General features: G+C 45.0%; 1 protein-coding gene across 1 annotated transcript in view; it reads left to right on the plus strand.

Annotated features, from left to right (window-relative positions):
* The first annotated feature begins 1,182 nt into the window (after positions 1-1,182).
* The window catches only part of SIRT2 (sirtuin 2), a 36,794-nt gene continuing 13,342 nt past the window's right edge, over positions 1,183-24,634 (plus strand). Inside the window, exons 1-15 of the mRNA XM_066600008.1 lie at positions 1,183-1,235; positions 4,082-4,128; positions 4,707-4,746; positions 5,856-5,966; positions 7,422-7,463; positions 9,299-9,405; positions 10,528-10,584; positions 11,703-11,771; positions 11,850-11,979; positions 13,302-13,361; positions 18,326-18,381; positions 20,937-21,013; positions 21,254-21,305; positions 21,389-21,456; positions 22,052-22,118. Of these exons, the coding sequence (XP_066456105.1) occupies positions 1,226-1,235; positions 4,082-4,128; positions 4,707-4,746; positions 5,856-5,966; positions 7,422-7,463; positions 9,299-9,405; positions 10,528-10,584; positions 11,703-11,771; positions 11,850-11,979; positions 13,302-13,361; positions 18,326-18,381; positions 20,937-21,013; positions 21,254-21,305; positions 21,389-21,456; positions 22,052-22,118 (993 nt within the window). The 5' untranslated portion in view covers positions 1,183-1,225. The remainder of the gene's footprint in view (positions 1,236-4,081; positions 4,129-4,706; positions 4,747-5,855; positions 5,967-7,421; positions 7,464-9,298; positions 9,406-10,527; positions 10,585-11,702; positions 11,772-11,849; positions 11,980-13,301; positions 13,362-18,325; positions 18,382-20,936; positions 21,014-21,253; positions 21,306-21,388; positions 21,457-22,051; positions 22,119-24,634) is intronic.

The raw sequence follows: 24,634 nt of genomic DNA on the forward strand, positions 1-24,634 counted from the left end.
TGCGCATTCTAGTACGATTTTCATTTCCGTTCTTTATGCGGATTTTCCTTTATGTTACTATCTATATTACCTCAAACTTAAATTCTGCAATGGAAACTTCCAGAAAAAGACGTTTATATGCTGCTTTTCCGCAACATTAAAATCTGTTCCGCAAGCACAATTACGCAGTGGATATTATCCAAATCACAAAAAAAATCACTAAAGGCTTACTCACACGTGCAAAATCTGCACACATAACACGCACTGAATAGGACCCATTAATATCAATGAGGCTGACTTCACACGGGTGGCAAAATTGCGCGATATTTGTGCGTGGCACGAATATGAACCCCATTCCTTTGCATAGGGTCATACATATGAGCGGTTTTCCCGCATCGCACTGCAATGCAGGAAACAAATGGCGGTACGTCCTATCTTTGTGCGTGCTCTCGCATCGCATCTCCCGCTGTCTGAATGGGGCCGGCGGCTGAGTTCGTTCACCTGCGTGTTATTGTATGTGCACTTTGGTCATGTGAAAAATACATTATATGCTCTATGTTGTGCGCAGCGACCATTGAAATCAATAGGCTCACGTAAATCTGTGTAACATATGCTGAAACATGCCACCACACACAAGGGGAGCCCTGCTGTATGCCACCACGCATTAGGGGAGCCCTGCTGGCACTACTGCATGCCACCACACATGGGGGAGCCCTGCTGGCACTGCTGCATGCCACCACACGAGGGGAGTCCTGTTGGCACTACTGCATGCCACCACACATGGGGGAGCCCTGCTGGCACTGCTGCATGCCACCACACGAGGGGAGCCTTGTTGGCACTACTGCATGCCACCACACATGGGGGAGCCCTGCTGGCACTACTGCATGCCACCACACGAGGGGAGCCCTGTTGGCACTGTTGCATGCCACCACGCATTAGGGGAGCCCTGCTGGCACTGCTGCATGCCACCACACGTGAGGGGAGCCCCGCTGGCACTGCTGCATGCCACCACACATGAGGGGCGCCCTGCTAGCATTGCACGTAGCAGGTAGTCAGGCGGCAGCACTATGGGGGAGTCAACAACAAGCACACGTTGCCAGGTTAGCGGCAGCCACACTGCCATTCCACGAGCCGCCTGCCAATCACAGCGCTCAGCCAATCAGAATCTTCTCCCTTCGTCTCCATGACGTGAGGGGCGGGACTGTCTGTGGTCAGCTGATCAGGATCGGAAGCTGCTGGAGACTTCATGGCTGCAGGTAGAGGGGTGTATAGAGCGGTCCTATATACATGCCGGTGCCACTGCTGACTGTCCGGCATGTACAGCCAGCTGCTTGTATGTGCCGGTCTGTGAGGGAGTGCCCGCTGTCACTGGGCGCGCCTCCAGCTGCTGGCATCTGTCAGAGTCCTGGCCTGATAATGTTACTACTTAGTGACACACTTTGGCGCACCGACATAATACTGCTGTACCGCTATGTGTGCACGACCCCGCGCCGTACAGCGCCATAGTCTGCGCAGAAAGCTGACGGCTGTGAGCGGCAGATTGGTGGCGCGGCTCGCCATCTTATTAATAAAGGAGATTCCGTGGAAGGCGATTTATTTATTCGTGTTGCTTGTATAGCGCCAACATAGTCTGCAGCGCGGTACAGGTCGTCATCGCTCACATGCGCCTACTAGTGGTTACACGCTATCAATCCCCCGCATGTACAAGAGGACGTATACGCCGTTGTCAGAAGTAGTCGGATGGAAGGACACTTACAACGTGTGACTGTAAGGCTGGCGCACCAACGTATTACATTGTGTATTACATAGTGTAATACATGGCCCATGCACATTGTAATATCTACCCACACATATTATAAACAGCGCAGCATGTGATATCACACGCGTACCGCCCAGTGTTTCTCTACGTGTGTTCGCACACAGCCTTACACAATTACATTGTACGCCGTTCTTTACACTCGTTGCTAGGAAACCGGAGTTAAAAGCTTAAAAAAAAAAATAGAAATCAGCTGCAGAAAATCCACCGTTCATGCACGGGCGAAAACGCAACAATGCGCAGCGCCCTCCGCTGGTAATACGCTGGGAGTTTTACAATTCATCTTACCGTACGGTCGTGTGAGCGCGGACTAACATCCATATATACAGGATTATATCATCAGAGCAAAAGCATCACTTATTGTGGAGAACCGACCCCTTGTAGGGAGGCTCTAGTACCCTGTTGGACCACCTCTAGCTTGGATGTAAGATGTGATATGGGTGGGCATGGCGGCTCTAGTACCCTGTTGTACCGCCTCTAGCTTGGATGTAAGATGTGATATGGGTGGGCATGGAGGCTCCAGTACCCTGTTGTACCGCCTCTAGCTTGGATACAAGATGTGATATGGGTGGGCATGGAGGCTCTAGTACCCTGTTGTACCACCTCTAGCTTGGATACAAGATGTGATACGGGTGGGCATGGAGGCTCTAGTACCCTGTTGTACCACCTCTAGCTTGGATACAAGATGTGATATGGTGGGCATGGAGGCTCTAGTACCCTGTTGTACCACCTCTAGCTTGGATACAAGATGTGATACGGGGGGCATGGAGGCTCTAGTACCCTGTTGTACCACCTCTAGCTTGGATACAAGATGTGATATGGTGGGCATGGAGGCTCTAGTACCCTGTTGTACCACCTCTAGCTTGGATGTAAGATGTGATACGGGTGGGCATGGAGGCTCTAGTACCCTGTTGTACCGCCTCTAGCTTGGATACAAGATGTGATACGGGTGGGCATGGAGGCTCTAGTACCCGGTTGTACCGCCTCTAGCCTGGATACAAAATGTGATACGGGTGGGCATGGAGGCTCTAGTACCCGGTTGTACAGCCTCTAGCTTGGATGTAAGATGTGATACGGGTGGGCATGGAGGCTCTAGTACCCTGTTGTACCGCCTCTAGCTTGGATACAACATGTGATACGGCTGGGCATGGAGGCTCTAGTACCCTGTTGTACCGCCTCTAGCTTGGATGTAAGATGTGATACGGGTGGGCATGGAGGCTCTAGTACCCTGTTGTACCGCCTCTAGCTTGGATGTAAGATGTGATATGGGTGGGCATGGAGGCTCCAGTACCCGGTTGGGCCATGTTTAGCCTTAATGTATGATGTGATATGGTGGGCACGATTCTGTTGTATCTTGTCGTACTGCTTCTAGCTTGGATGAAAGAACTTAACCTCTCAAAAACTGATCTTCTCATCTTTCCGCCCTCAACCAGCCAACCTCCCCCAGCATCTCCATATCAGTATCTGCCAGCATCATAACCCCCAGACAACACAACACTGGACTCTGACCTCTCCATTATCCCCTGCATCCAGTCCCTGGCCCGAACATGCCACCTGCACCTCAGGAATATTGCTAAAGTCCGTCCGGTCCTCACCATGGACACGCTAAAGACACTCATCGTCGCCCTCATCCACTCCTGCTTTGACTACTGCAACTCGCTATTCATGGCCTTCCCCACACCAGACTTTCCCCTCTTCAATCCATATGAAACGCGGCAGCTAGACTCATCTTCCGATTCTCAGAATCCTCTGCACTATGCCAGTCGCTGCATTGGCTGCCCATGTATTACAGATCTCAATTCAAACTCATCACCCTCACCCACAATGCTCTCTATGGCACCGCAGCACCATACATCGCCTCACTCCTGTCCGTACACCACCCAGCCCGTGCTCTCTGATCCGCTAACACACTCGGACTAAACACCCCTCTGACACTCACCTCCAGGACCTCACCAGAGCAGCACCCATCCTCTGGAACACTCTACCCCCAAACAGACAGACAATCTCTGATGCATGGAACTTAAGGCGTACCTTAAAGATGAACCTCTTCAAAGAAGTCTACCAAATCTCCTGATCTAGTTTGCCACCCCCACATTTACTCTTTGTTTGGCACTCAACACAACCGGCCTGTAGACATTTCTATGCTGCCTCATTCATTCCACTATTTTAATTGGCCGCTAATAAGAGGGTTGAAGGCTTACAGTCTATAAATGAAAGTACATATTAGACGCTGACAACTCTTGAGGTTCATGGACAATATGCTAACATTATTATTTCTTGGCTTAGAAGCTAAAGAAGCCAAGGAACCTCCAACCAAGTTGGAAGATTCGGAGGTAAGTAGTTTAAAAAGTGAATTCCTTACCTAGTCAGTTACCCATTGTATAGCAGGTGTTTCTTGGTTGACTGCTTGTTAGGCTGGATTCAGACGAACGTATATCGGCTTGGTTTTCACGACAGCCGATATACGGCGTCTCTCTCTGCAGGGGGGAGGCTGGAAGAGCCAGGAGCAGGAACTGAGCTCCCGCCCCCTCTCTGCCTCCTCTCCGCCCCTCTGCACTAGTTGCAATGAGGAGAGGCGGGATGGGGCGGAGCTAATTCTTGCCATTTGGCCCTGCCCCTGTCCCGCCTCTTTCATTGCAAATAGTGCAGAGGGGCAGAGAGGGGGTGGGAGCTCAGTTCCTGCTCCTGGCTCTTCCAGCCTCCCCCCCCCCCTGCAGATGAGGACGACGTATATCAGCTGGGCGTGAAAACCCAGCCCATATACGTTCGTGTGAATCCAGCCTTAGAGTCATTCCAAGTATTTCCCCACTCCTAAATCTTGTCTGTAAGGTGACAGGCGTCTTGGTATGCTGATGTAGGTCTATTGTGTAAAGGAGCAGATGGAGATGGCACAACTTTATTTCTCTTCTAGGATTCTGACTCCAGTGAAGAAAACAGCAGCGCCTCAGAAAGTAAGTCAGAAGGATAACGGAATAATTAGTGCCACAACTCTGGTTTATTATCCCACGCAGTAAGCTTGGATCCACACTCGGTTTTTTATTGAAAAGTGCCATCTGGTTTATTGCTTTATCTTTGCCAAAAATAACCCAATCACCAGATTTTGCTGGAACGGCTTATTCACACGAACGCATCTGTCTGCATATTATGCAATACATAGCAAATAGAACCCATTGATTTCAATATTTCGTTTGCTTAACAAAAGGCGCAGCATGTTCTATTTTCATGCATATTGCACATGCAAATAAACAAAATTTCCCATTGAAATTAATAAGAGCATGCTTGCAATCCAATGGATAGGGGATGACCAGCTGATTGGTGGGGGTCTGACCAATCCCCCCCCCCCCCCCCCACACCTCTTTAAGGGCTTTGCTATCTTCGTCAGTTCCACTGAAATGAATGGGGCAGTGAAGCCTTGTTGCTGTCCGTGCTGGGACGCTTCAGACACTCGCTCTCCTGATCAGAGGTTGGACTCCCAACTATTATTTAGTTATCAACTTAATTTCAACATGGCGCATGGTACAGACTATCACACCTCTGCTTTTACACAGGAGTGGTAGTCCTTCAGAGAACGGAGGTGGAGTGGGCCGGAGATATTTGCCAGCTGCCTGTTTTACGGGTCCATAGCCACTTTTCTGCTCCTTAGCTATTGTATTGTAAGCCTGACATTATATACTACTGATGTACAAACCTCTCTCACACGTATTTGCTCCTCTAAACACAAGGATAATGTGTCGCCGTGGCTTTTCGCATAGGCTTGTTTTATTTCAGTATTTCCTATGCGTGTTCCTTGTCCATGTGGATCCCGTATCTTCTGCAGAAGTTGGTGATTCTTATTAAAAGACACAGGGAGAATTATAAAAACTAAAGCAAAGTAAAATGGCGCCGTTGCCCATAGCGTCCTATCAGATTGCTGCTGGCATTTTACCTGTCGCTCAGAAAAATGAAAGCTGTAATCCGATTGGTTCCTAGAAGCAACTTCTGCACTCTTTTCCCCACATTTTCTGCTAAATCTCCTCTATTGTCTCTTATTGTATTCCATATTTACATTCTTATTTTCCAGTGGATTTTCTTCGTGATCTATTCAGTCGGACCTTGGGTATAGGAACCCCAGACAAAGTCCTCGATGAACTGAGCCTGGAAGGTGTAGGCAGGTTCTTGCTGAGTGGTAAATGTAAGTCAACTTGGATACATAACTTTTATTGCATAGAACAAAAGGAACACATTTTGACACTATATACACAAACGTTGCAGAGTTAGAGTGCTTTCACATCTGCACTGGGGATTCTACTTTCCTGCTCCGTTTGGGGAGCAGGAAAGGGGAATACATGCAGCCAAATGGTTCCATTTCTGGACAGAACTAAACAGCACCAGGCGGACCCCATTGATTATAATGGGGACCGCCCAGCTGGCCGGCTTTCAAACAGAAGAAAAGCCACTGCATACAGCACATTTACTTCCGGTATTTTCAGCCACATCTGTGATGGAACCTTCGGCCGGAGGTTCCGGCGCAGATGTGAAACCACCCTTACTGTGAAAGTGAGAGCTTATGCAGTGAACATACGAAAATGGCACCAGTATTTGTGCTTCTGGATACTTTCAGGTACTGAAAAGGAATACTTGAAGGTGTCGTCCAAGGATAAAAAACATGGCTGCTCTGTTACAAAAGCACCGCTGCATTCTGTCCACAGGTTGTGTGTAGCATTGCAGCTCATCCGCAGTCACTTCAGTGAAGCATAGCTGCAATATCAAACGCAACTGATAGATAGGTGTGCTGCTGTTTCTGGAAGGAATCAGCCATGTTTTTTTCTAATAATGTACAACCCCTTTAATCACCCCAACATCTTTAAAACATTATTACATTGTATGATCACTACAATGTTCCAATATGGAGAAAATTTAAAGGGGTTGTCTCGCGAAAGCAAGTGCGGTTAAGCACTTCTGTATGGCCATATTAATGCACTTTGTAATATACATCGTGCATTAAATATGAGCCATACAGAAGTTATTCACTTATCTTCCCTGCGCTGGCGTCCCCGTCTCCATGGCTCCGTCTAATTTCAGCGTCTAATCTCCCGATTAGACGCGCTTGCGCATAAGGGTCTTCTGCCTTTGGCTCGGTCCGGCAGAAGCGGCGTTCTGGCTCCGCCCCTTCTACGCGTCATCGTGTAGCTCCGCCCCGTCACGTGTGCCAATTCCAGCCTCCTGATTGGCTGGAATCGGCACATGTGACGGGGTGGAGCTACGCGATGCCGCATAGAAGGGGGCGGAGCCAGAATGCCGCTCGTGCCGGACCGAGCCGAAGGCAGAAGACCCTTCAGCGCAAGCGCGTCTAATCGGGAGATTAGACGCTGAAATTAGACGGAGCCATGGAGACGGGGACGCCAGCGCAGGGAAGGTAAGTGAATAACTTCTGTATGGCTCATATTTAATGCACGATGTATATTACAAAGTGCATTAATATGGCCATACAGAAGTGCTTAACCCCACTTGCTTTCGCGAGACAACCCCTTTAAACATAAAGGAACACTCCCGGCACATTTGATGTTCTTTATATCATTTATGTCCGCAATGTAGCTTTTAACTCTTCCTTTTATATTTTGTAATTTATATGTTATATATGTTGCAGGTAAGAATGTGGTGTTTATGGCTGGAGCAGGTATCTCAACATGTGAGTATATTTCTTTGTGTGTTAACCATTCTGTGCACACTTGCATATTAGAGATCAACCCCTCAGCAAAGAAAAAAGCTTGCAGCATTTCCGATGCCACAGGTGTAGAAACCGTGCAGCTCCAAGGAGTAGTAAGGGAAGAGCCAGGAGTCAGAAACAGGTGGTCTCAGGTTCAGAGTACAAATGGAGGAGGCGGATGTCATTTTCAGGAGGGAAGCCAGAGGTCAGTATCAGTATGTCTCGGTACGCAGTACAGATGGAGGAGGTGGATATCATTTAAGGAGGGAAGCCAGAAGTCGGTATCAGTAAGTCTCAGCAATTGTATCGAGAGGAGCAGCAGTACCAGGAGCTAGACTAAATGCAACCAGCACAATAATCTCGTACTGGGGTAGAGGCAGTGACAGGCTTTTATAGTTTGTTTGATTGGGAACTGGGCGGAGCTAGAACAGGGGAAACCGAGGGTGGAGCCAGTCAAGGAAATACAGGAGCATGGCTAGGTGTTTAGTAGAGGAGCTGTCCAAGTCCTGGATGGCTTATTGGAGAAAGGTGCTGACTGGAGTGTAGGAGGTTCAAGCCCTGACATAACTCCTTTGATCACACAGTTGAGTGAATCGCTTGAAAAATAGGTCACCCTATTGGTAATAATCTTACAGTTATATAAAAAAAAATGTTAAATATAAAAGTTCAGCTGAGCGACCATCAAGTGGGATATGGCCAGCTTCATGAGTGTACTTTTTCTGCCCTCTGGACCTGTTCACTTGTGCATGGGACACAAAGACGCACCAATTGAAATGGGTAATTCATCTAATGGGTACCAGATGTGTTCTTTTTCCAGCGCAATAACATATCTCCTTGCATATTGCACTCACATTTGCACCCCCTCATTTACTTCTATGAAGGCCTTTGGTGCGCAAATACACAAAAAAATAGAACATGTTCTAATTTTTTTGGCGCAAACAAAATGCATACACAAAATACAGAGATGTGAGCTAACCCATTGAAATCAATACGCTCTCTGCAAATTGCTAACACAAGTACGTCCATGTGAAGCCGGCCTGAGACTCACAATTCTTTAGAAGGTATATAAAGGCAGCATGTAGGGAAGAAGCTGCCAGATATATTTCAGTTGGAGCCAGAAGGAAAACTATTGTAGTTCTAGTTAATGTCGTCAGGTTAAGGTGGACAGAGTCTTTGTTTTTTTCTTATTAACTAAGATTAGTGTTAACTTAAAGAGCCACTTCACTGATTTATTTTTTTCAGTCATTATGTAACTGGCCAGTGTGTGTATATATCTATATATGTCGCTTAGTATCACCTTGTTTAGTTATTCCTTTTTATCAGAAAATTCCCGGAGTCTTTTTCCTCAGATGGTCATGTGATTTTTTTTTCTGACCAGCTGAGTTTATGTGTTCTTACTAGAGATGAGCGAGCATACTCGATAAGGCAAACTACTCGAGCGAGTAGTGCCTTATTCGAGTACCTGCCCGCTCGTCTCTAAAGATTTGGCTGCCGGCGCGGGTGACAGGTAAGTTGGGGCGGTGAGCAGGGGGGGGGCAGGGGGGAGAGAGAGATCTCCCCTCCATTCCTCCACGCTCTTCCCCGCCGCTCCCCACCCCCTGCCGGCACGCGAATCTCTAGAGACGAGCTGACAGGTACTCGAATAAGGCACTACTCGCTCGAGTAGTTTGCCTTATCGAGTATGCTCGCTCATCTCTAGTTCTTACATTAGTCAGTTTTGCAGTCCGCATATTTTCTGAGATGGACCTTACTGGCCATTTATAGGAAGCCCATTTCTTGTGTCGTCCCTCTAACCAGTCCTTCTACTCTTTCTGTAGCTGCAGGAATTCCTGACTTTCGTTCGCCAGGTAGTGGATTGTATGCCAATCTACAAAAATACAACTTACCATATCCAGAGGCCATATTTGAAATTGGATTCTTCAAGGTAATGATACCAAATAGCTGCACGCTGTCACAGAGAAGGATGGGTAGAGGTCACTTCTTATATGCTAAATATGGGATCGTTTACGTACTGAAGGTGACCACACAGAGGCTCATGGATACAGGCTAGAGGTTTCTTATATCTCAGAGACCAATTACATTGTGTCACAAGGGTATATTTTCCTGTGTACTTACCTATATTTATGGTGCTAAATCCAAATATGGCAACCACAGTTGGCTGTCGGGCAGGAAAATGAAGCTATAGACATTATATGAAAGTAGGATATTCAATACTGTTCCATTTTGTTACAGAATGTTGACCATTAACACCATGGGCCCCATTTAGCACAACTGTCTAACAGTAAAACTGTTTTTGTTGCCCATAAGAACCAATCACAGCTCGGCTTTCATTTCTCAAACTGCCGAGGTAAAATGAAAGCTGCGTTGTGATTGGTTGCTGTGGACAACAGTCAGTTTTACTGTTAGACAGTTGTGATAAATAAGGTCCCATATTTTCCTAGTGAAACAATAAGGCACCTTCCAAATGCCGAAACAAACCAGACAGCTTTTACTATAATTGTGGGGAGTTACCATCTGGGAGACATAAGAAGATGTCATCTGTAATATGGAACGACTACAAGCATTACTTTGGATGTGAAATCGGAGATCAGAGCATTTCTGTTGTGCCACTTGTTATGTGACATTAATAAACTAGTGGAAAGGTCCAGGTACATCAGTGTCATTTGGGGTACCTATTATATGGAGGGAGCAAAAGGACCATGTGACGGACTGTTCTGTCTAACACACATCAAGGGCTTCACAAACAGAAAACCTAAAAGTCACATTGTGTACCCCAACTTGCCGTCTGCAATGATGCCGGTACTGCACTCTGAAACTATAACTGTTGTTGAGACTCCTATACCCATCCAGTGTAGCTGTTAGATGATATGGGTATATAAAAACACAACATTCGCATGAAGGAGTGATCCTCTGCTCTGGCTGACAAGCGTCACAAATGCTGGAGCCTCCTGTATGACATCAATAGGAGGGTGTATCTACAGCAGTTGGTGTTCGAGCCATAAAAGTTCTTTATACTAATGTTGAATTTATATTTTCTTTCTTGTAGCAAAACCCAGAACCATTCTTTGCTCTGGCCAGAGAGCTGTACCCAGGACAATTCAAGGTGAGTGCATGCGAACTTTCAGTATTTGTCAGTGAGCTATATACAGCCACCCCTTCTACTACTGTATGTGGTTAGAGATGAGCGAGCACGCTTGGTTAAGGCAGTTACTGGAGCGAGCATCGCTCTTCTCGAGTAACTGCATACTGGTCCGAGCAGATTCGGGGGGCGTCGGGGAGGAGAGAGAAAGATCTCCCTCACTCTCCCACCCTGCTGCCCCCCGCCGACCCCCCGAATCTGCTCAAACCAGTATACAGTTACTCGAGAAAAGCGATGCTCGCTCCCGTAACTGCCTTAACCGAGCGTGCTTGCTTATCTCTATATGTGGGGCAAGCACTACTGTTATACAGGGTATCGCTTCTACATTTCACCCCATGTTTCATTCTGGACAGAAGTCAGGAAGGGAATTTTTTCACCTTTAGAAGAGCACCTAGAAGGTGAGTGAGGAGACTTATAAGGCCATTCATGCTCCTCTGGGTAATATGCAAATAGGTAAGATGGAACAATATCTCTGCAGCGCCACCTATTGAAATGTAGCATTTCTGCACGTCAATGTCAGACTCTTGAAAACAAGTCTTATAACAATGACTGGGAATATGTAAACCAAAGTCGGTATAACCATACAGAGACAACTGTTTCAGTGTGATTGCCCCTCATCGGTGTGCAGTAGGTTTCTGGCTTGGCTAGTGAGAGGCCTATAGACGTGGAACTGGAAGGGTATCGTTTCTCTAGAAGGCTCTTAACTAGAGATGAGCGACTATACTCGCTAAGGCAGATTATTTGAGCGGGTAGTGCCTTAGCCGAGTATCTCCCCGCTCGTCTAAAGATTCGGGGGCCGGCGCGGGTGACAGGTGAGTTGCGGCGGGGAGTGGGGGGGGGGGATCTCCCCGGGATCTCCCCTCCGTTCCTCCCCGCTCTCCCCCGCCGGCCCCCGAATCTTTAGAGACAAGTAGGGAGATACTCGGCTAAGGCACTACCCGCTCGAGTAATGTGCCTTAGCGAGTATACTCGCTCATCTCTACTCTTAACCTGTGAATTTCCTTTCTCATCTTCTCCTGTACATTTATTTCTTCATTTGACTTACAATTTTCACTAAAATGTTATTCTCTTTTTTTTTTTAGCCAACGATTTGCCATTATTTCATGCGGCTAATGAAGGAAAAGGGTCTATTACTTCGCTGCTACACTCAGGTATTACATTGTTTTTTTCAGTACCTACATGTAACGTCATGGACATAATAATATTCTTCTCTTCACATTGACACATAGAACATTGACACTTTGGAGAGAGTGGCTGGTCTGTCTTCTGAGGACTTAGTTGAAGCTCACGGAACTTTCCACACCTCTCACTGTATTGGAACCTTTTGTAAAGCCGAGTATCCACTTTCTTGGATGAAAGGTATTATATTATAATTATATCATTACTCAGTGTAATTCTTGTCTCGCTCATATAACATCCTGAGAGACCAAACCTGCTTTATGGTGCAGGCAGATAAATGGTTTAAAGACTATGGTAACCTTTGTGCATGACAAATCAATAAACGCATATCTTACTAAATCCCTGCAGAAAAAATACGACGCACTTATCTGTTTTTTGCTTTGAGTTTTCATTCTCAGGCATTTAGAAAGTCTCATACTTGCATTGCCTCAAGTCCTCCATTAAGATTTCTGACTGCCTGGCATTCCCAGCATTGATCAGCTGGTGTCTCTAATTAACAAGCTCAGTTCCCCCTTACCTCTCCTTTGTCATAGGGTGTGCAGACACATCCATTCAATACTACACAGCCTTCTCTTCCTTTTACTATTTCCTAGAGGGGGAGAGATTGGTGGTGGAACAGAGAAGCAGGGTGTAGTTGATTACAATACAGCTCAAATGACAAGGTGGTGTGAAATGAGCTCCACTGAAAATGGAGCCAAATTAAACTATGGCTAGGTGGTTGGGGGGCAGATGATCTGGATGGAAGAGCAAAGTGCGATGAAATAGTAGCACTAGAAAGTGCAGCATGCTAGGGCATGAGGGCTTCCACCACTGTCATACAGCACTCTGTAGTACGTTTTCTCTCTCCAGACATATCACAGATTTTGCTACTTGTGGCTTGAAGTGAATATAATAAACAATGACCATCTGCTTTCCATAAACTGCATATTCCTGTGTGGAAGATTCACATCAACTTACAAATGACCGTGTGCTGCCTTCTTCTTGTCACAGCAGAAAGCCAAGTGGTCGTTTCTCAGAAATCCCTCACTGTGTAAGCAGCCATCAGTTTACTCTCACTGAGGATTTCGCTAACATGTTAGTCCTCTAGTCTGCAGTGCCTTGGAAAACATTACAAGCGTAAAATCCAAATAGTCAAAAGCTTTTAATGAAAACCAATTACAGAACCTCTTCATTTTCAAAAACACATTGATTAAAAGAAAGAAGCAACGGAGTGCTATGGTGTACATAGCCTTTAACGTCTGTCCATCCTGTCCTATATAAAGAATGCCATTTATTAGGGCCAGTTGCCTTTGACTGGGGCTAAATCTGTTGCAGAACTCAGAAACAGATCGTTGTAGCTCTGCCACAGATTGTGTAAGATCCACGTCAGAAACATTTGTGGCTCTGGCACTTCTTTAACGAGGCCTTAGGAGCTGAGCTTCACTCCTCTAAAACTCTAGACATACATATACACTATTTAAAATTTGTGAATGTCATATAATAATTTTGATTCTTCTTTTCAGAAAAGATCTTCTCGGATCTCATCCCAAAATGTGATAAGTGTAATAGCTTGGTTAAACCAGGTAAGACATTTCAGATGCAAACCACTTCCAGCACTTTCACATATTCATACATTGCGATTTGACCACAACAATTCTAGTCCCAATATGCACAAAAGCCAGTGTATGTAAATACATTTTAACATAAGACCATGTAAGAGAGGGGGGGCAATTTACTAAACCTGTCTAATAGTTAGAAAGTGTAAACGTAAACTAGGCAGTCTTTAAGTGTGCCAGATTTATCACAATGACTCATGTGGAATGATAAATCTGGCGCATTTTTAGACACTTCTGTAAATTATACACCACCTATTAGTTGGCATAGTTTATGCCAGTTATTGCGCCAAAATATTGGCACATGATATTCCATTTAGGTTACCCCCCTTTCAAGCAAAGCCCCACCCCTTGTTGGACAAGACATAAAAAGTCTCTAAAACACATTAATGTGGAGCAAGGCATGTAAAGGCCCATTTAAATGCAACGGTTATCATTCAAAATTCATTTAAGCGATCGGAAGTGAGCGATAATCGTTACGTGTAAACGCAGGCAGTCGTGCATTTTTCGTTCAATATTCGTTCGTCGTTGACTTTTAGTCCGCGTAAAATCAATCGTTTTTGGCAGTTCGCTTGGTTTAAATGACAATCGTTCAGCGATTTGTGGGGAGGTGTTATCATTTGGCGGGGTGTACTTGCTTGTGTCTAAAAAAGCAGAGCGATTGGCTGTCAGAAAAACAAAGCAACTCCTTTTACACACCCCACTTCAAACAGCTATACAGTAGAAACAAGTACAAGCAAGTTCACCATCTAAAGACGGAATAAACTGGCCAAAATATTTCACACAGAGTGAAGCTTTCAGCGGTGGTTTTGTTGTGCAGAGCTAGTTGAATCCTCAGCTGTGGTATTAAGGCCTTCAGAATATCGAATGATTATAATACAGCTTTTTATACCATATTGCCTATGGATACAGTGCTATTCCTTCAATAGCTGTTCTACACATTTCAAAACTTTTGTTTTCCCAGCAACTACATACCTATCACTTACTGATTGGTTCACAATACCTAATCAGAAAACGCCTATACTAGACATTGTTTTCTGCATGCACCTACCTCCCACTGATTCTTTCTCAATGCCAATACAGAGAACGCCTATACTAGACATTGTTTTTTTTTACCAGTGATTACAAACTTGACTCCTAGAGATTCTTTTAAAGGTCAATTCACAAAATTCCTTTTTTTTTTGCACTCAGATTCTGCACAGCCACCTAATTAGACCTACTTTCCAAGGCCAATCCATACTTACACATTTAGTTTCCTTCAGTAATGCACACGTCCTCCTATCAAACGATCTTCACTTGTAAACGCTACCCAGCGACACACTGAACGACTCAAATGCCCAGGCACGACGTCCATTTCTAGCGATAATCATTAGGTTTAATTGCTTATCTTTAAAAGCCCAACCGTCGCTCACTTTTGATCTCTTAAACACATTTTGAGCGATAATCGTTGCGTGTAAAGGGGCCCTAAAACAGTTTTTTGCTGCAATTTGTACCGGAAAATCGGTGTGTTTGCAGTAGTAATGTGATGGGAGCTGCTACTGATTAAATGTAATTAGAAAACCACAAACACTTAAAAGAAACATATCACTGCAATCCCCATGTCTGTTACTACCAGATGCTGTTGTCAGAGATGGCAGGATAAAGGCAGTGACAGATTCCATTGAGGTAGAACTGTAGAATTGTGAATGTAGAATGAATATTCTATAATATAATAAGTACATAACTATCAGAATTACCCCACTTCGCACGGTTCTATTTTGTGTAACTGCTTGTGTGTGTGGTTAAAAACTTTGTTTGCTACTAATATGAATTCAGCATGATAAATAGAGATGAGCGAGCGTACTCGGAAAAGCACTACTCGCTCGAGTAATGTGCTTTATCCGAGTATCGCTGTGCTCGTCCCTGAAGATTCGGGTGCCGCTGCGGCTGACAGGTGAGTCGCAGCGGGGAGCAGGGGAGAGCGGGCGGGAGAGAGGGAGAGAAAGATCTCCCCTCCGTTCCTCCCCGCTCTCCCCTGCAGCTCCCCGCTCCGTGCCGGAACCCGAATCTTCAGACCCGAGCACAGCGATACTCGGATAAAGCAAATTACTTGAGCGAGTAGTGCTTTTCCGAGTACGCTCGCTCATCTCTAATGATAAAGTATTCGTGGCAAGTAAGGCCTCCTGCAGACGGCCAGGTCAGATCCCGCTGCGAGAATTCTCAGAGCAGGATGCGAGCCGTGCCCCTGCAGTGACCACCACGGCTCACCTCCTCCCAACGTCTCCCCGCTCTGCTATGTGCCGGCTGCCGCGGTGAAATCGTGGCTGTCTGCACAGGATTGCATTATCTAATGCAATCCTATGGCAGCGGGCACGAACAGAAATTCTGCGGGAAATCGCACCGCGGAATTTCCACCCGTGTGCATTTGGCCTAAAGAAAATTGGCTTGGTGGTTATTCACAGAAATTTGACGTCTTGCCAGTGGCATACCAAAGAGATTTTAGTTAAAAGGGGTCGTCCAGTTACCGGATATCCCTGCTTCAATAGAACCCCCTGTATCAAAATAATAAAGTGATGTATACTTTAGGGCCATTTACATAAGACGATTTGTTCAAACAATCAAAATGGAGCGATAATTGTCCCGTGTAAATGCAAAAAAAATCGTTTACTATTTGTTCGCTTCTCCTTATTGCTGACTTCTAGTCAGCACAAAAAAACATTGCTGGATCGCAGGGTTCTCGTTGCGTGTAAACACTCAGCGCTTCACATAGAAGGCGAATGCAGCGGTGGACTCTGGCGGTCTAAGCACTCTGCATGAGCACTCACAACCTTAATGGTGACTTCAGTGCTCATTTAGATGACTGTTGTCCCATTACTCCTCCATGGCTGCCGGGATCCAGCGCCATGGCCCCGCTGTGGTCCTGCTGATTGCTGTGACAGATAATGTCACAGAAAATCAGGGAAACACTGTTGGCAATGAGAAGCTGCAGCATTGCAACCCATTCTCCTGGCCTCTGTGTTTACATCCTGAGCACCGTGATGCCAGAAACATGATGCTGCATTTCCTGTGACATCATCTGTCACAATAATCACTGGGACCACAGCACAACTGCAGCTCTGGATTCTGGCAGCTGTGGAGGAGTAAGTATAGTTCATGTTATTATTTTAATACAGGGGTGTCCAATTAAAGCAGGGTTGTCCAGTAAGGCCTCATGTCCATGGGCATAATCGAATTGCGGAATTCACATGGGTAACCCGCGTGGATGATTCGCAGTTCAATATGCCCATAGACTATCATTGGGCATCCACTGGTATTTAAATACCTGCGGATGTCAATTTTTTCCCGGCGTGCAGTTCGCACATGGGAAAAAAAACGCAGCATTCTTCATTTCTCTGCGGATCCCCCAGGGACGGCTTCCATTGAAGTCAATGGAAATCGTCCGGTCCGCGGCACGCCTGCAGCTGACACTGCGGACGTTCCGCGGATCGACGGGAAAGCAGGAGATTAAAAATAATTTTAAAAAAAGAGGCAAGGTGCATCTGCCGTGCAAAAGAAAGAAGATCCGGCTGCAACGGAGGAGACCCGCGCCGCATCCAGACAGGTGAGTAAATGTTATTTTTGCCTCATGTCTGCGGAAACGGCAGGAATCCACTGCAGGATTCTGCACTCAGCATCTGTGCGTGCCCGTGGACATGAGGCCTAACTAGGTAACCTCTTTAATATTTGTGTTTGTATTCTGATTTCTTTGCAAATATGTCCAGAACGGTAGGTCCTAGAGAGCTGAAACAGACCGTGCATAAAGAGCAAACAACTAAAATTAATTTTTATATATATTAAAAAAAATATATAAAATATATTATTGTTTTAAAATTATTATTACACTTAAGGGGGTTTCCAGGGAAATACTATTAATGACCTACCATCAGGATAGGTTATTAGTAGTTGATTGGCTGGGGTCCACTGCTCGGGACCCCAACCGATCAGCTGAGCAGGCAGTTACAAGCATCGGCCACTGCATGGGAGGTAGGCGCGGAAGCTTCTGCTCCAAATACACAGAGGTCGGTGTGGAAGAAGCCTCGCGCCAACCTCCTAATAGTGGCTGGTGCTTGTAACTGCGGGCACAGCTCCTATTGATTTTATTGAGAGCCATGTCTGCAGTTACAAGTGCTGGCCACTATTAGGAGGTCAGTGCAGAGACTTCTGCTCTGTGTTATTGTGGTGCTGACAACGTGCATCCGCTCAGCTGATCGGTCAGGGTCCCAAGCGACGGAGCTTGGTTGATCAACTATCGATGATAGGTCATCAGTAGTATGGAAAACCTCTTTAAGGATTAACTTGTGCTTTAACCCTTATGGTTCATATAAGCTGAAATGATTAGATATTGTAATAGTGAGATTGTAGAGCAATGTCACAAGGTATCTTTGGATTCAGTCCATCATTTCAGTTTGAGATACCCAAGTATGGTCCAACAAGGAAATCCAGTAGAGATCTATTTGGGTGGTCACACAACGGTCCTCCCATTTCACCGCACAGGTTTTCATGTTTTTGTAGACTTGACTTGATAAGAGACTAAGATGTTTTCATTAAAGGAAACACAAAGTTACGGTGCTGTTATGGAAGGTGATGGGGAGCCGGCTGATGTATTTTTTATACTCCCCTGATCTTCCAATCCCGCATGAAAATCTGACTCTTTTCAGATTGCTTGTTCTCTCCCATGGACTTGAGAGCTAGAGCATGCGCACGGCAGTCTGAAAAGAGACGGATTTCAGCAGGTAACAGAGCGGGACGGGAGAGCAGATGAGTATAAAACATACATGACCCAGCTCCCTGTGACCTGCCCTAACAGCACCATAACTTACTTTATGCTGCTATAAGGAGATGGAAGGTTCCTTTTAATAAGTACAGCAAAGAGGCCTTGAGAGCTAATTTCTAATGTAATGTATGCTTACTTTCAGATATTGTGTTTTTTGGAGAAAGCTTGCCATCCCGATTCTTCTCTGCCTTAAAATCTGTAAGTTGATAGCTATTGATATAATAAAATGTGCAATATTTCACCTCTTATATTAATAACTGGAAGAACATATCAGAATATTGGCTTACACACAGATTCCAAGTACACTTTAAAGCAGCTGTTCCACAAAATAATACTAACTTACTGTTACATCTGACAAAACAGATTACATTTTTAATTAGAATCATTAAAAATGCCCTCTTGTGTAGACATTGCTGTTACATACTTGTTACGAAGACTCTGGTGTTTTTCATTCTCATTCCTCTTGTTCATCTCTGAGAAGTTTCTACACCTTGATTGGAGTCACCTGTGGTAAATTCAATTTTAAAAGACTCACCCCTGTCTATATAAGGTCTCACAGCTCACAATGCACATCAGAGCCAAAACCAAGTCATAAAGAGGAAAGAACTGTCTGTAGAGCTCAGAAACAGGATTGTGTGGAGGCACAGATCTGGAGAAGGTTACAAAAATATAAATATAAGTGTTCTGAAAGTTCCCAGGAGCACAGCGGCCTCCAGAATTCTCAGATGGAAGAAGTTTGGTACAACCAGGATTCTTCCTAGAGCTGTCGACCCACCATACTAAGTAATCAAAGGAGAAGGGCCTTAGTAAGAGAAATAACCAAGAACCCAATGGTCACCCTGACTGAGCTCAAAAGATCCTGTGTACAGATGAGAGAAACTTCCAGAAGGTCAACCATCACTGCAGCCCTCCACCAATCTAGGCTTTCTGGCCAGAAAGAAGCCTCTCTCCAGTCAAAGACACATAAAAGTCTGTCTGATGCTTTAGAGCAAAATTCAGAGATATTCTTAATGAAAACCTGATCTGGTCCGCAAGGAGCCTCAGATGGGGCAGAAGGTTCACCTTCCAACAAGATAATAACCCTAAATATACAGCCAAGACAACACGAGGGTGGCTAAGGGACAACTCTGTGAATGTCCTTGGGTGGCCCAGCCAGAACCCTGACTTGTACCCAAACGAACATCTCTGGAGAGACCTGAAAATATCTGTCCACAAATGGCCCCCATCCATCCTGACAGAGCTGGAGAGGATCTGCAGAAAATCCCTAATCCAAAACATGTGACATCATACCCAAGACGACTGGAGGCTGTAATCGCTGCCAAAGGTGCTTCAACCAAGTGCTGAGTACAGGGTGGGAAGACTTATGTCAATGCAAAATATGTCAGTTTTTCATTTTTATAAAGTTACAAAGACTTCTTACATTCTGTTGTCACTTTGTCATTATGGGGTACTGAGTACAGAATGATGCGTTGGACACGACGTGGGTTTTATCAAGAGAACAGCAGGGTGCGCCATAACAAGTTTGTAACAGCAATATCTACACACAGGAGCATTTTTTTAAATGGTTGTAGTTGAAAAATTATGTTTTGTCCAATCTAAGGGTAAATTAACCCCTTAAGGATATTCGCCATGCATGTACGCTGGATGTGTAAAATGTTTATATGGAGCAGGTTCGGGAGGTAACTTCGACTGCAGCTGGTAACCATGTAGATGAAGTATAGCAGTATATTGTAGAAGCAATCAAACGATCGTAAGTTTAAGTTCTCCCAAAGCGGACTAAAAATAATGTAAAATGTAAGCGAGAAACTATTGTAAAATCTAACACTACAGAAAAACAATTCAAGAAGAATCCTGTGAATATGACAACAGAAAGCATTTTTGTTTTTAATGAAAGGGTTTTTAATATTTTTTCTAAAGTAATAAAATGGGCAAAACACTGTAAACATAGCATCATCATAATGGTACTAACCCATAGAAGATGTTAACATGGCATTTTTACTGCAGCAGAAATGCCTTTACACCCACTTAAAACAAATTTCAAAGTTCCCCAATACATTATAAGTTGCATTGTACCCTTAAGGCTGGGTTCACACCTGTGGCCGCTAATCCAGGGATTAGCCAGCCATGTGGATGACCTTTGTCAAAAATCTCGTCCACATGGGATGGCCAATCTGTCGCGGCAAAGCCAGCATTAGCCAGCGTTGCGGCACGAATTTCCCGGCCGCAGCATGTCAATTTTTTTTTTCTGTTGCGGACGCGCTCTCCTCTATGGGAGCATCGGCTGCAACGGAAAAGCATGTGGCCAAGCCGCTCCAAAACCCACGGCTAAGTGCCGCGGGTTTTAAAGCTGTGCTTTCCAGGCGGAAACCTCGCTGTCTTTCGCTGGGCCAAACCACGAGATTTACATCGGGATTCCACCTTGTGGGAACCCAGCCTAAAAAAATACAATTCATCCTGCAAAAAACAAGCACCTGTACAGCTGTGTTGATGGAAAAATGACAAAGTTAGAGCTCTTCGAACGCAGGGAAGAAGAAAAGGGAAAACAAAGACCCTAAAAATAGTTGGTAGTTAAAAACATAAAAAGGGCAAACAACCCTGATGGAGGGCAAAAGGACACTCAGCCCTTATGCAGGTTAATGGGGCCTGTGTACTGGCCAGGAGTTTCCAGATACATACAGCAGCCATATTCATGTACTCGTGGTGGTGGAAATACTTTGTAATACTTGAGCTGATTGTCTTCCTTGCCTCACTAGGATTTCAAGAAAGTCGATCTCCTTATTGTGATGGGAACATCCCTTCAGGTGCAGCCATTTGCCTCACTTGTTGGCAAGTAAGTACTGTTCTGTCTTTTCCCTTGCACTAATAAAGTACTGTCATCAATGCCCATTTTTCGAACGTGAAGTTGTTTTTTACTATGGTACTTAGGAGACTCTTGGCATTTAGGCTGTCTTGACTTTGCTTGTAAGATTGCATGGTGAAGGCACCAGAGAATTGTTTGTTCATAACTGATGTTGGACATATAGAAAAATATTACCCACAACCAGAAGTAATGGCTGTTTTCTGTTTCCAGGGTTCCTAGTAAAACGCCGCGTTTGCTAATCAACAAAGAAAAGACTGGAGAGGTAGGCAAACGGGAAAATGAAACGGTCCCCTGTCTGTCTTTAGGAGTCTAACTTATATCACTTGCTTTGATTTCACACCTCAGGGCGACTCATTTTTCGGACTTCTTGGTTTGGGAGGTGGCATGGACTTCGACTCAGAGAAAGCTTACAGGTAATACAACATATTCGCATGTCATTCGGAAGCATTTAGTGCACTTGCTCGGGTATAAACTTGCAAGTATTTTTCATTTAGACAGGGGGGGGCACAAGCTGTGGCCGGTGGTGCCGATCAGTGCTGCCCTCGACACCCTCAGTTTTGGCACTGTTGTGCGGAGGAAGCGTTGTGTGGTTGGCACTCTTATGGGAATGTGAAGTAGAATTTTGAGCTACTTAAGGAGTAAGGAAGCGTTCCCACACTTTAGGATTACATCAGGGGTTCCGGCACAGCTGTTTTCAGCAGCTATGACGGAACCCCCAAAAGGGAAAGGAATGGGACCATTCACTTGCATCAGTCACAAGGACACCACCTTGGTGTCCGTTCTACAAAGATTCTGTTTATTTCCATTTTATTTGGAGTATAAAATAACGTAGTGGACTACACTATTCTACATCCAAATATAATGGAACCCTTGTAAAAGGGGCACCAAAGTTGTACCCTTTTCACTATTGCAAGTGAATTGGTCTACTTCTATTCTATTCTGAATACGTCTGATGTGGCCTATTATTGTATCTCTGCCATTCTAATTGTTACTTGCATTTGCCTTAAGGGATGTGGCCTGGCTTGGAAATTGTGATGATGGGTGCCTTGCTTTAGCTGACTTCTTAGGATGGAAGGTACGTGCAACTATAAGATAAACCACTACAGATTTGTGAACACACACAGCTCCTTTCACAGACTGCTGACGTCTGCCTTCGTTTTGGATTCTGATCCTTCTTAGGATGAATCCAAAAAGTAGGCAGATTTGGGGCTTTGTAATGGGATGCAAATAGCAAGATGTAGGCTGATATTTCCTGTATACATGGATTCAGACTCCTTGGAAAGCAAAAAGTAGCATCAAGAACTAGGTAGGCTGATCTTGGATCGCTTCGGGTCATTTCAATTGGACATGTTAACCTCATTGCTCTGGCAGGGTATAGGATGCTTGTGTTCTTCCACACTTCTTGTCATATTACAGTGCATAAATACAGCAACTGCTTTATTAATAGTCATTCCTTATTCAGAATGCATTACACTAAGACACTGGACATTACAGATGTACTGTTTGCATCTGGAGCAGCACAAGTCGAAATGCATGTGTATTTCAATAAGTGACCACAAGATGGCATCAGAGTGTCTATTTGCAGTTGTAAAACTATGCAAAGAAGTGATGAAATAATCCTCTATGGTGCCACCTATTGGAAGGTAGCTACCCTGCAAGGCGATATTTGACCTTTCAAAAGACCTTGCAATATGACTAAGGACATAAGCCAAACTAGACTATCCATGTGCTGCCAGAGGTTTTGGTGTTCTTGCCCTTCACCAGTGCACAGCAGGGTTCTGGTCAGCTAGGTGAGAGGCCGTGAATTTGAGTTTTGCGGGTGTAGAGAGTCTTCTAGGCCTTGCTCTCTCTAATTGTACAAAAAAGCAGCAACCTGTTTAACCCCTTAGGGTTAATGCAGATTCATAAGGGCTTGTTTGTGAATTATATCAGCTGGATGAGTAACATTTCATGTACTGTGTTCTATATGTACCACAAATAACCTGATAACTTTATTTTGAGGGTTGTTGTTATTATGGCAATAACAAATTTATACTTTGTTTTAAATACGTTTTGCACAATAAAAACTTAAAATCAATTGCTTTTGGCCTCATGCCCACGGTGGGGTCGGATTCCGACTGCGAAATCTCACAGCAGAATCAGACCCTGTGCCCCAACATTAGCCTCCACGTACATGTCTTCTTTCTGCTTTGTGGATGTGCCAGCTGGCGCACCATCGCACATGCGCAGTGCAGAGAGCCACGCTAGCGATGACGCAGATACGCTGCGACTCGCCGACGGCTTGCATTGCCTGCAATAGAAGCCGTCCGTGCGAGGCTTGCATTAGAATAGGGCATGCTGAAATTTTCCCCTGCGCGTGGAAAATCACAGTTGATTTCCGCTCATGGGCATGGAAAAGCAATTTCCATAGCATGTCCTATGGGCGGTATTTGCTGCAGGATCCGGAGGCGAACTCTCGCTCCAGATCCCGCAGTGCAAATACGGCCGTGGGCATTGGGCCTTTGTGTTACTGCAGTCAAGGTGCCATAACTTTTTCACCGTAAAGGATAAAGTGTTCATTTTATAGTATTTTTTTTTCTGTTCTGTAAACTGTATTGAATGTTTGTTTGTTATATTCCCATTAAGGTAACCTTTAATTACTTCTGTAACACATTGCAATAGTTGTAATATATCATATCTGACAGGCAGTATAAGAGGCTCATGTACTTGCCAAAGCTGAGGGTCTTTGTTAGCTTGCCATGGCAGCCAGAGGCCTATCTGCACCCCTCTCTCTGTCAAACCACTTATTTGTTGTGGTGGCTATTGACCGAGGCATCTAAGCAGTTAAACAGCTAGGATCTGCAGCTGGGTGTCAGTTATATGTTGCATCTGACAACCACTATTAAGGTCAGCTTCTGAGCCTCCTCCATTCATCTATACTGTAATAGTACCCACTCCCCACACTGTACTATTGCCATAGTGGGAGCATTGCTGCCTACAAGGTAGACTAGGAGGCTGGAAATGACCAGCTGGACTTTGCTGTTTTCGTAGCTCTCATAGAACTGAATGCTTACATAATTTTCAACTACATCCGGCCAGCGCATACAGCCAGGGCAGTCGGGCCACAACTCGAAGTACGTACGGATCCAATCTCTGGGACCCACACCTATCAGAATTTTATGGTATATGCTGAGGATATATCATAAAAGTTGAGATGGGAGTACTGCTTCAAGGGAAACAAAATCACCGTTATGTTCTGATCTATCATACAGACATGTGAGAAGATCACATTTAAGAAATCCTATGCCTCCACTGATTTCCAGAATTAAAGGGATTTATGGAATGCTTATAGGGTTGTCCCCATGTTATAAATGAATTGCGTATATGGTAGCTCTGGGACCTCCATAATCCTGAGAATAAAGGTGCAACAGCACTGCATCTCTTTGGTTTCCCCTGAACCTCAATGCTCTTGTGGCCACCCGCCTGTGCAAGGAGCAGCAGCGTGACCCCACTCACTGGCAAGTAGCCGGTGCACCACTGGGAAGGAAAAGCAGTGAAGAGAACCTAGCCCCAAATCTGCTTTATAGGACGGTAATAAGACTTTAAAAAAAT

The sequence above is a fragment of the Eleutherodactylus coqui genome, chromosome 4 (assembly GCF_035609145.1).
Source record: "Eleutherodactylus coqui strain aEleCoq1 chromosome 4, aEleCoq1.hap1, whole genome shotgun sequence".
Classification (NCBI taxonomy): Eukaryota; Metazoa; Chordata; class Amphibia; order Anura; family Eleutherodactylidae; genus Eleutherodactylus; species Eleutherodactylus coqui.